Source organism: Taudactylus pleione, unplaced genomic scaffold (assembly GCF_031769625.1).
Source record: "Taudactylus pleione unplaced genomic scaffold, aTauple2 ptg000154l, whole genome shotgun sequence".
NCBI classification, from domain to species: Eukaryota; Metazoa; Chordata; class Amphibia; order Anura; family Myobatrachidae; genus Taudactylus; species Taudactylus pleione.
In genome coordinates, this window is record NW_028284556.1 from 35388550 (window position 1) to 35401642 (window position 13093).

The 13093-nt window shown below is 44.2% G+C and overlaps 1 protein-coding gene across 1 annotated transcript in view; it reads right to left on the reverse strand.

The window, feature by feature from the left end:
- TSLIG3A (tRNA splicing ligase complex subunit 3A) overlaps positions 1-8885 on the reverse strand; it is a 40882-nt gene extending 31997 nt beyond the window's left edge. The window contains exon 1 of the mRNA XM_088474444.1: positions 8548-8885. Coding sequence (XP_088330570.1) covers positions 8548-8600 — 53 coding nt within the window. The 5' untranslated portion in view covers positions 8601-8885. The remainder of the gene's footprint in view (positions 1-8547) is intronic.
- Positions 8886-13093: the final 4208 nt, after the last annotated feature.

The window sequence follows — 13093 nt, forward strand, 5'->3', positions numbered from 1 at the left end:
CATTTGCACACCGGGCAGCTGTGAAAATATGCTAATGAATGTATGTATACGCACTGCCACCGCAGCACAAGGTGCAGACGCCCAGCACCTCATAAAGACGTCCCCTAACCTTCACTCACATCCATAATAATGTGCAAGATTGCAAAAACTTTAGTATAATCGAGAACCATCGGACCAAAACACAGAATAGTGGTTGACCAGACCAACCTGAAGGAATTGCTAAACTTCCTGCATGCTGTGAGTACTCAGACTGCGTCTGGGTTCGCTGTGTATAATTTATGTAAGCCTCTGCACAACCACCCCCCGTCACCAACCACAAACGGCACTTCCCGTCAATCACTGGGTAATGGGTCTGCGTACTTCCTGCGATTGCATTCCCAATCACAGCGCCTGGTTCACATGCATGCATGCGTCTTAGCAAATGCGATCCGTGCCGAACCAGGCCCTTAATCTATTAAGGATACTGGATCCTCAAAATCTAAATCTTCCTAATGATCCTTGTCATCAGACTTCGAAGAGCCAGACAAATTAATCTGCTCCTTACTGCTGCTTGCACATTTGTGGCCCAGCAGAAGACAATCTCTCTAAAAAGAATGATGTTTTCTCAAGACCTAATGCAGTACGCTCCATTACTCTTGTCCAAGATAGAACTTTTGGGGGCCCCGCAGACCCTAAACCAGATGACCCAGGAAAAAGGACCTCTGTCTGCGTCTCACTCTGGTCCATTATCTGGCCTTGTTACTCTATTAATCTGATTGGATACAAAACTAGACAATACACATAGAGCCAACGACCTAGCCCAAGCAGTGTCCCAACAGAGCCTGACGGAGCTTCTGCAACCGGTCTCAAATCACGGATCTCTTCACAGGCAGTACAGCAAGCATGTGGGTGCCCACTAGGTAATCTAGCCTGACCTGTACAAAAATAGTTTTTCCTCCTCCAGGCTTACTCTTTGATCTACTCCCTTTTCTGACATTTTTACAAAATGTAAAAAGGAATTACTCCACTAAACACAAATATTATACTGAGCACTAAACAGCATACATACATATATGTATAGGAATATCCAGCCACTGCCTTTCTGTAGGCAGGGTGGCCTGGTTTGGAAGTACTTCCTCCTGCCAGCCAACATCATCTATAATGGCTGGCAGCCCAAGGTGCATAGAGAGCGTCCAGTCACTGCCGGAGCTGCATGTGTCTGCCATAGCATGCATTGAATGGTCTAACTAGACCATGACCAGCTCCTGCACCCACCTCTCCTCTCCAACAGCAACTAGCAATTGTGTCTTGCTCCGGCCATCCAACCTGCTTAGAGACCGCCTACTGCCGCCTATTTCTTATCTCGCTTGTTGCGCCCAAATGTACAAGGTTTAGACAAGTAGAGCGGCTAAACCCGACTAAAGTCCAGGCCCATCAGACATACTTTTTGTGGTTTCTGCTCACCACCTCAGGAGGGTGCGTGCAGAAATCTGGACGTCTGCGGCACTCGTGTCTGATCATAGCAACAACGGAATAGCTCCATCGGGAGCCCATTACTAACTGGCTCCCAAAAAATGTAATACCCCTCCCCCTCCTGCCAAGTGAAAATGCAGACATTAGATTCACTATAAATCTGTTCCTGTGATATTGCAGCAGATTAAGCCCATATATTATAGTGATCATTCTAGGTCCGGCACCAGACCGTAGAAAGGACATTTTAGCAACTCTGAAAAGGGGGCATGGCCACGAGAAAGGGGAGCGTGTCTTTAAGACACGCCTCCTTTTCCTAACTCTTGAGGGCGTGCCCAGCACTTACAGACATGCTGGGCTGCCTCCAAGCTCTCCCCTCTCTGATTACTCTGAATAGATGACGGCGGTTATCGATGCACCACAATCTTTCCCACCCGTAAGTGGGGACAGCGCCTGGCATGTTGTTTTAGCGGGGTGCAGCCATAAGGGCAGGTCGCATTCTGCCCTTTTGAAATCGGGCAGGGCGTGGTACCCCACTAAAACACTATATTAGAACTTTTCACACAGGTGTAGTACCAACATTCATACCAGCTGCAGCTCATGAGAGAAAAGATCACTAATTTTCCAAAAACCTCTTCATGAATGCATATGGTATTGAGAAACTCGCAGTTTAAGATAAAACATCTGGATTTTACTAGTAAATCACAGAACAAATCTATCATCTTAACGCTGTCAGAAATGCGATTACGTGGAGACAGCTGGAGAAAATACAATGGGGGAGATTCAATTAAGTGCAAGCTGGAGGGTGTAAGCAAAAATGAGGTAAGAAAAATAAAAAGGGATTTAAGTCCTATTCCAGAGGAACAGAAATTAAAATAGAAGGTCTACTTTCCAATATCAAAGTAAATTGGTAAAACCATTAGGAGGGGGGGGGGAGGGTTATAGGAACCTTTTACCTTTTTTGTTTATACCAAACTCTTTACTACAGGATCACTACATAAAACTTAAGTGTGCTATCAAATAAGCATTGTAAGAAGCTGAGCCACCGATAGACTTTAACCCACAAATGCATGCAATGGCTCAGAATAGAAGCTGTTTTATGGTCTTTAAGCAGCACATGGTAACCAGCACACATTTATAGCATGCAACCTCCATCTTGCAGGAGCCATACAGTAAAGCACAGAAATCATGTAGTAGCTAATTGATGTTACACACAAGCTGCCACTGATATCAGATTCAAAATGGAGTATGACAATGAAATAACACTGTGGGGTTCATGTATCAAGCAGTGAAAAGAGTGAAATGGACCAGTGGAGAAGTTCCCCATAGCAACCAATCACCTTTGAAGTAGCATTTTCAAGTACAGTCTTTAAAATAATAGGTAGTAGCTGATTGGTTGCTATGAGCAACTTCTCCACGCTTTTCACTGCTTGATACATAAACCCCTGTATTCTTTTCCTGACAACTCCCAAGCATCTTGCATCTAGTCTTTTCCCAGGCATTTGTAGCATACAATGTTAAGGTGCATACACACACAACAACATTTTCGGCAGCAAAAAACTTTTTTCGCTGATGTTCGGGTATTTTTTACTGATTTTTTTTATCGTGCCATCCAATTAAACCCTGTTTATTACAACCGAAAATGTTCTGTTTTTCTCACGAAAATACATAGGATACATGAAAAGTCTCGGACCTATGTATTTTCTCTGCAGCGATCGGGAGCAAAACAGGCTAAACAAAATCCCTGATAAGTGCAGACTTCGGGGCTAATTGGATAGCCCTGGGCGAGGTAATTAACCACGGTAATTTACAGCGGCTAATTGGATACCCCCCCTAAGACTTCTAAAGTGTGTCAGCCGTTGGTTGAGTAAATGAGGTACACAGTTAAAAATAATATTCAAAGCTTACTCTTTATTGATAGTATAAATTCTGCTTGAAGAGTTCTGCAAATATGTCAGAAACAGCCTTGATCTTTTCAATACTAGCCAAATTTAATATAAAAAGTTTACACAAGACAAATGTTTATGGAGACTTCAACTGTGCTGACTTATAGAAAGTATTGTGCTAACCTGTGTCACGGTTTGAAAACTAGAGGTAATGCAAGCAATACACCAAGTGCCCGATTCCCACAATTTCTGATGATCGGCAAAATCCTCAAGGATTTCCAAAATGTTGGATTTTCCCGATTTTTTTTTTTTACAAAATCATTGGAAAAACGCAGAATTGGGCCAATTGACTGTACATGTATGGGCCCTGGAACTACCCAAATAATTTACTTGGTCTTAGCAGCACAGAAAAAAAGAACACCGCTTTTATGATCAAGGGCACAAAACAATTTTACAATTACATTACATTGTGTTCAACCAGGGATCACAAAATACGTGCTATAGGTTGTTGGGGACCAGATTTTTAAAACTAAGTGGGTTCCGCAGGACGCACTGTGTGCAGCCAATCATCGCCGGCGTTGTCCTCACAACCAATAGCTGCCGGCAGCATTTCCTCATCTAGTCCTCGCCCCTCACCCTATCTCCAGGCAGCTCCTCCCAGCCAGACAACAGGACTGCCAGGCTCCGCCCACTTCCCAGAAGCAGCGCCTCCAGCCAAATCACTCGCTACCTGTTTCCCCAGCCAATCACTGGCTTAGTCTCTTCAGCCAATCGCAGCCTGCAGTGTCTTCCTCCTAATCTCTCAGCCCGCCAGCGCAGCACGTCGGTCTGCTGGTCTCTTTCCTCTAGCTCAGGTCAGTCTCCAGCGGTGTCTCTGCATCCTCTACAGTGTGCACTGACCCCGGTAGCCGCCACCAGCAGCATTTACCTATGCCGTAGAGACTGGCCCAACTCACCCAGTGCAGTGCAGCCACACTCCTCCTCCGCAAAGGTAAGCGCTGCTCTCTGTTACTGCCCCATGATGTGCTCTATGTATGAGCAGCAAACCACCAGGACACCCCATGCCTGTCTACACTCCATTGCCTTGCATCTGTGCCCAGAGAGGTTAGGCTTATGGCTGTGACCCTGTATGGTAGGGATGTGTAGATGTGTGTCTCCACTGCAGTAGTGTGTGTCCCCTGTGCCTGCAGTGCCTTAGAGCCTACCCCCAGTACTGCCTTTCCCTAAGCACTTGCTTGCCCCAGCTACTATCTATTCTTACCCTCCCCGCCAGTACTGCCCTAGCTGCTATCTACCATTACCCATTCCCTACTACTAACCTAACCCTATCCTTGCCCCCCAGTCCTGCCCAGCTGCTATCTACCCTTACCCCCAGTACTGCCTGCCCCTAACACCATCCTTGGCCCCCAGTACTGTCCTAGCTGCCATATACCTCCTCCCTACCCCCACAGCACTGTCCCCAGTACTGCCTGCCCCTAACCCCCTCCTTGATCCAATGCTGTCCCAGATGATTTGTACCCTTACCCCCCACCCAGCACGGTCTGCCCCTAGCTCCATCCTTGCCCCCCAGCACTTTCCCAACTGCTGTCTGCACTTACCTCCTCCCTGTCCCAGCACTGCCCTTACCCCCCACTTCTCCCTGGCTCTATCTCCAGCTCTACCCCAAATACTGCTTACCCTTAACCCCCTATACCCCAACATTGTACCATAATATCTGATGGGACCCAGAAAAAGAGGAATAGGACACCAATCTGATAAAGTGAGGGGTCCCTGGGACCCACTAATTTTTTTGCTCAGCGCGGTCACTGTCAACTGAGTTAATACAAGATATCAGCAAGCTTATGGTGGGATGTTTTAAGGCAACAATCAGACTCCCCAAAGCTTCTAACAGGTTCTCATAACTCACTTGTTTATTAAAGCCCACTGCTCTATGCTGCTCACACACTATCACTCCCATTTGCACCAGCAGTCTGCCCTTCCCCTTAAGATTGTAAGTTTTCATGGGCAGGGCCCTCTTCCCTCATCTACTTTTCCCTTTCTCACTTATTCTGCACAGGAGTGCAAATTCAAATCAATTACATTTATTCATACCATGTTGTCTCAAATAAAAAAAAATAAATAAAATTACATACATACACACACTACCAGTCAAAAGTTTGGACACCTTCTCATTCAATGATTTTTGTTTATTTAAATAATTTTCAACATAGATTAATACTGAAAACCTCAAAACTAAGAACGAACACATATGGAATTATGTTGTACACAAAAAAAAAAAAAAAAGTGTTAAGCAAATCAAAATGTGTTTTATATTTTAGATTCTTCACAGTAGCCCCCTTTTTCTTGGATGACAGCTTTGCACACTCTTGGCATTCTCTCAAAAAGCTTCATGAGTTAAGGCCCCCATACATCAGCAACTGATTGCAGCAATCGTGCAATTTGCAATTGATTGTGTATAAAAATCTTTCCCTTTTTCAATAGATTGCAGAGATGCCACAATCTATTGAAAAAGGGAAAGATTTTTTTTATACACAATCGATTGCAAATTGCACGATTGCTGCAATCAATTGCTGATGCATGGGGGCCTGTAGTCTCCTGGAATAGTTTTGATTTAACAGGTGTGCCTAGTCAAGAGTCAATCTGTGGAATTAATTGCCTTCTTAATGTGTTTGAGACCATCAGTTGTGTTGTGCAGAGGTAGGGTTACTACACAGTGGACACCACTATTTGACTACTGTTGTAATCCATATTATGGCACCAACCACTCATACTCAGTAAAGAGAAACGACAGTCCATCATTACTTTAAGACATGAAGGTCAGTCGATAAAGAAAATTTCAAGAACTTTGAATGTATACTCAAGTGCAGTTACAAAAACCATCAAACACTATTATGAAACTGGCTCTCATGAGGACCGCCCCAGGAAAGGAAGACCAAGAGTTACCTCTGCTGCAGAGGATAAGTTCATTAGAGTTACCAGCTCAGAAACCGCTACTTAACATCACCTGAGATTAGAGACCACATAAAGTCTTCACAGAGTTCAAGTAGCACACAAATCTCAACATCAACTGTTCAGAGGAGACTGCGTGAATCAGGCCTTCATGGTCTTATTACTGCGAAGAAGCCACTACTGTGGATGAACAACAAGAAGACAATTGTTTGGGCCAAGAAACACAAGGAATGGACATTAGACCAGTGGAAATCTGTACTTCAGTCTGATGAGTCCAAATTTGAGATTTTTTGGTTCAAACCGCCGTGTCTTTGTGAAACGCAGATAAGGTGAGCGGATGGTTTCTGCATGTGTAGTTCCCACTGTGAAGCATGGAGGACGAGGTGTGATTGTGCTTTGCTGGTGACACTGTTGGTGATTTATTCAAAATTCAAGGCACACCAGCATGGCTACCACAGCATTCTGCAGTGCCATGCCATCCCATCTGGTTTGCGCTTACTGGGACCATCATTTGTTTTTCAACAAGACAATGACCCCATACACACCTCCAGGCTATGTAAGGGCTACTTGACCAAAAAGGAAAGTGATTGAGTTCTACGTCAGATGACCTGGCCTCCACAATCACCCGACCTAAACCCAATTGAGCTGGTTTGGTATGGAGTTGGACCGCAGAGTGAAGGAAAACCAGCCAACAAGTACTCAGCACCTCTGGGAACTCCTTCAAGACGGTTGGAAAACCATTCCAGGAGACTACCTCATGAAGCTGATTGAGAGAATGCCAAGAGTGTGCAAAGCTGTCATCCAAGCAAAAGGGGGCTACTGTGAAGAATCTAAAATATAAAACATTTTGATTTGTTTAACGCTTTTTGTGAGCCCCAGAATGCCTTGCGATCAGCATTCTGGGGCTGTTCTCTGGCACCCTGTAAGAGGACATACTTTCCTCTTCCTGAAGGGGCCTGTCGCCGGGGTGTTATGTGACCGCCAACATCATATGCCTTTTGTGCGCCACAGATTATGATTGGCATTCTGGGGTAGTTATTCAGGAGGCAGGCTGGAGATTGAACGGAAGATCTGGTCACCGATCTCTGAAAAGAATAGAGGGGCTGATGCGTGATTATCAGCCCCTCTGCTTCTTCCTGCTTAGAGGGGACTGATCAGTCCCCCTCTGAGTGCATGCTACACGTTTTGCAATAAGGTGTGGGGGCAGGGCTACCTATGGAACAGGGGAAGAGAAGTAAAAGGGATCAGGTGGGGATGTCATCATTTAGCACTGGGGTGGGTAGGGAGGTGGGTTATGCTGCACAAGTTTTTTTGGCTGTGGGTTTGAGAAATATATATATATATATATAAAATACTATATATTTCACACATAAGGAGGGGGACACAAACAGTGGAGGCCCATTAATACAGAGGGTGGGGGTTCTGCCACTAATCATCAGCACCGGAATCGGTATGATTCACCGCTGGACGCTTGTCCAGCTGTTTAAATCCCAACAGTGGCTGAAAATCCCGATCGTCCCCAGGTAAGTATCCATTAACCTTCCCCCCTAATCCTAACCTTCCCCCCAGTGCCTAACCCTAATCCCCCCTTCCCCGCTGCCTAAACCTAAGTCCCCCAGGGGGGGGTCCCTAAATCCCCCTCGGGGGTGCCTAACTCCAAGTCCCCCCCAGAAGCCCTAAACCTAACCGCACGCACCTGTCCACGCTCAACATCACTTCGATCGAGATGCTGGGTGCCCGTCTCCTGGCATCAGTAAAATGACAGGCGTCGAGTTTTTGACGCCTGTCATTTAACCCTTGCTGGGATAAAGCAGTCAGGAAGCCGGCTGTCGGGATTAAGTCCGCCGGCTTCCCGACTGCATACCTCACCACCCCTCATCCCACTAGGGGATTGAGGGATGTTAAAGCTGATGATCTTTCGACACTGGAGGAGGGCTATTACTTATGGAGGGTTGGGAGGTAATTATACAATGGGGGCATATGGATATGGGGTGGGTGAAAAACTGAAGTGTAACTAAAACATTTAAATATATTTTTAAAGATGCATTCCAAAGTTTATTTAAAATAAACAAAAACGCAATTTCTGACCGGTTTTTGGAGAAACAAAAAAAGTCAGTTAAGTGAATAAATGCACAGATAAGTGAACCTTTGCCAGCACACCAATACGACATTACACTGTATTACAGGGCAAGGGTTATTAGTCCACTAATCATGCACCAAGGTGCAGAGGCACTGTGGCACTCCCCGCATAGAACAGCCATACCCCAAGTCTTCCAGGGCCTCCAGAATGTCATTCTCCATGATGTCACACTCCATGAAGTCTGCAGAAGCACCGCTGCGCCTGCGGGCGTCCAGGCTGACAGCTGCTGTACGATGACGACACGCCGGGACAGCTGCTGCTGGTCTATACGGGCGGTCAGGGAGGCTGTGGTGACTGACTGCTGGGGGAGGCCGGGACCTGCCTCTGTATCACCGTCCGCCTCTCCTGCAGCCTCCCTTAGTTTCCGCAGCAGCAGCAACTGACAGCCTGAGCCAGGAGAGAGCGACTGCCGGGCTGGCAGAGGCAAGGACCCCTCCGCTCGCTTTTCCGTCCATATGCCGTCATTGGAACGTCCACTCAGCTGCCTTTTTATCGACTTTAAACATTATAGAAACAAAACCTTCTACCTTGAAAATAAACATTGTCAGAAAAGTATGGTGACTGTATATATATTTTTTTTCATCTATTTAATGATGTCGATATTAATAAAAGTGACTAATACTAAGCACATGGAAACAGGCAATATCCGGGGCAGTCCTGAAATGGCAAGCTGCCAGTCCCCGTGTGGAGCACGTGGAGAGGAAGTAGAGGTCAGTCACGTGGGAGTTGGAGGAGGTGGAGTCGGCTGCTGCTGGACTGGAGATCATGTAGTTATGTGCAGCTAATGTGCACGCAGGACATAACTCATCAGCATCGTGTTAGCGGCGATCACACAGCAATGGAGTTTTAGCTGTTAGCGTGTTATGAACGTACAGTAATTGCCAACTTTTAGGGGCCTATTCAATATTTTACCTCTATGACCCCTCGCTAATTGTACTGTGGTGGTGGCTACATATGTACCAGAGCAATTCAATATTACTTATTGCTTCCGTTTGTGACATCTGCATCGAAAAGGGGTTGGCAGGGTCACACGGGCCCCTCCTTGCACCCATAGCATACTTACCTCTCTGGAGTCCCACGTCAGAGCGGGGGCCCGGCGCTCACAAAACGACTGGAAAATGGCCTCCACGGCCGCCATTTTTCGGTTGTTTGTGCATGCGCAGTACAGGGAAAATGGCCGCCATGGCCATTTTCCCGGTGACTTGTGCATACTCTATAGACCAGTGATTTTCAACTCGAGGCACACTGCACAAGATTTTAAAATTGCCAAGGCACACTATCCGGCTATGCGGTGTGCGTGACCAATGAAAAAACAAACATTGGCTCCCGCATAAAAATATAGACACATATTGGCCTCCACAGGATGAAAACACACTACATTGGCCTCCACAGAAATAAAACACACTACATTGGCCTCCACAGAAGTAAAACAGTACGTTGGCCTCAGGAATAAAACATTACAGTGCAAGTGCACTGAGCTGACTGCCGTGGCACACTTGACAACGGCTCGCGGCACACTAGTATGCCACGGCACAGTGGTTGAAAAACACTGCTATAGACTCTGGGCGCACTCTAGTGCCCAGAGTCTATAACTCCGGCGCTGGCAGCGCACAACTCAGTGCGCTACTGGACAGAGCGGAGACTGCACACAGGCCCCCTCCTCTCTAGAAATGGGGTGGGTAATAGCTGGAAACATAGTAATTGGATTGTAAAAGCTAGAAACCATGAAAAAGCAGGAAATCTTATTAAATATATAGAAAATCCAGAAATTATATTAAATGCGTTGAAAAAGCCGGAAACCACAGTAAATGTATTGAAAAAGCCGGAAATCATGTTACATATATTGAAAAAGCCAGAAACTATAGTAAATGTATTGAAAAAGCTGGAAACAATAGTTAACTTATTGAAGTCTTTACTATGGTTTCCACTTTTTTCAATGAATTTAAAATGATTTCCGGCTTTTTCAATAAGTTTACCATGGTTTCCCACTTTTTTTACTTTTACTATGGTTTCCAGCTTTTCAAAGCATGTAATATGATTTCCGGCTTTCTCAATGCATTTATTATGGTTTTTCAATGAACTTGCCATGGTTTCGGCTTTTTCAATATATTTACTATGTACATGTTGAGTCTCCCATATCCAAATATTCTGAAAATACAGATTTTTTATTAGCATAAATAGTGACAACTTTGCTTTCTGATGGTTCAATGTACACAAACTTTGTTTACGGCATAAAATGATTATATAAAATTATCCTCAAAGACTGTGTATACTGTGTATATGAAACATAAAAGAATTTTCACAAACTTTGATGCACAAAATTATTACAAATATTGTATACAATTACCTGCAGTGTATAAGATGTATATGAAACATAAATGCTTGCTGCATTTATACTTGGGTCCCATTCCCAAAATATCTCATTATTGTATGCAAATATTCCAAATTACGGAAAAATCCGATATCCAAAATACTTCTGGTCCCAAGCAATTTGGATATGGAAGACTCAACCTGTAATATGATTTCCGCCTTTTTCCATGCATTTACTAAGGTTTCTAGCTTTTTCAATGCAAGTAATATGATTTCCGGCTTTTTCAATGCATTTGCTATCATTTCCGGCATTTTCAATAGAATTAAAATTTCTGGCTTTTTCAAAACACTTTACATGGTTTCCGGCCTTTTCAATGAATTTACTGTGTACGGCTTATTCAATACAAGTAATATGATTTCCGTCTTTTTCAATAAACTACATTGTTTCCGGCTTTTTTGATACATTAACTATGTTTTACGGCTTTTACCCTCTTCCATTGAACACAGTAGCTCTCCTGCTATCCCTAAGACCACCACTTTCACTAATTAGAAGCAGCAGAAGTTTACACTGACAGGCGGTGAAAGGGTAGTGGATAGATCCCCTTCAGTACATGTACCCTGACATCATCAGTTACTATCTACGTAGACATAGAGGGGGAATATAAACCTGTGGTGAGCGAAGCGTGTCACCGTGCCCGAAGCGTGGCAAGGGTACAAATTTCTTCATTTGGTGGCCTTTATGGGCATGGAACTGCACATCCGCCTCACTCTACGTCACTTTCTGGTACATCTACTGAAGGGGAAAATACGCTGCTGAGGTGTAAGTGCTCATTAGTGAACTTGGTTCATGCATGAGCACAGAGAGGCCCGATGGAAGCAGAGGGGCTGCAAAAAACTTTCCACCTTGGAACTCCAATGATGAATGGGCCAATTAAACCATGTGGAAATTACTGTTTTAACATGTAAAGATATATTGTCCTTAATAAATAGCGCTCTTAAACACATCCCAATGGCAGTTGATGGAGGTCAAACATACATATATAGGGCCTGATTCAGAGACTGATGCAATGGCGTTTTTTACGCAGATTGAGTGATGGTTTTCTAATGTGCATGCGCAAACTGTGGTCTGTGTACACGCAGCAATTGCCATTACAAATGCATGGAGGACCCACTCACAAAGTGAGTGGCAGGTAGTCAGCATTTGGGGCGGTAACCAGGGGAGTGTGGTTTTTAGAAAAACAGGACTGACCATTTAAACGCCAGTTCGTGGGTGTACATAAATTAGTAATTGCGTTTCCTGTGCAGCATGAGACCTCTGCATGTCAGGAGAGCTGCAGTGTTTGCAGCTGGTCGGACTTGACTTACATACTGCGTGGCTATCTGCTGTGCTACAATGTCATCGATGTTTACGCTCTTACACATCGTAGTGCGGATGCTTTGCTTTGCGTCGTGAATAAGATGCACATTCAAGCCAAAAAAATGCTACACTGCTCGGCGCACTCGCACCAGGTGTCTTGCGCCACATGGCGTACGTAGTGAGCCTTGGTGTATGAGGACATATCTGTACTTCGGTTGTATAAGCTCTCATTTAATGGGGCAAAATGTTATGTATTTCACACGTTGAATTAATTTTGTAAAGAACTTCTAGTGACCGTGTTTAAACTCATCGGACAGTCTTGAAAAGTTAGGAACTGCTGGCTGCTAGAAATTAATATATTACACGCAGCAGTGCAATTTACCGTAACTGCTAAATTACTGTATTTAGATGTTTTCAAATATTGTCACACAATTCTTTTTGACATGACAAACATAGCTGAGAAAAATGCACTGCTTTAAGAATACAATATATTCTATTTATACGTCCGCTTGTAACACAAACCATAGCTGGTACTAATGTATGAATGGCATAGTGTAATAAGTAGATATTGATATAGCATTATTAGGAAAATATAATGGTTGGAAGCAATGGTGGCTGTATAAAAACCTGTAATAAAAAGGAAGAATATTGCATAGAATGTGCTTCTATCATTTAGAAGAATGGTGCAATTAAGAGCTTCACCCCTCTACAGTGTGACAAACCGTTTTCCTTGCATTGATGTTGTACTTTTTGTTTGAGGCCACCTAAGCATAAATTCTACATTGCATTGGCCCTCTCTCCAGTACTCTTTTTAACTTACAACTTACACAGGGATTTCCCAGAGTCGGACAAAGAGACATCACAACCAATCAAGGCAGAAAATGATAAAACAAGGTACATTACATATAAACGCATGTGTAATCATAATTACGTGTTTAATGGCTTAGTTATGTGAGCTTAAGAAAAAGGGATGAAACAAGGAGGATGAGCTATATTATGATA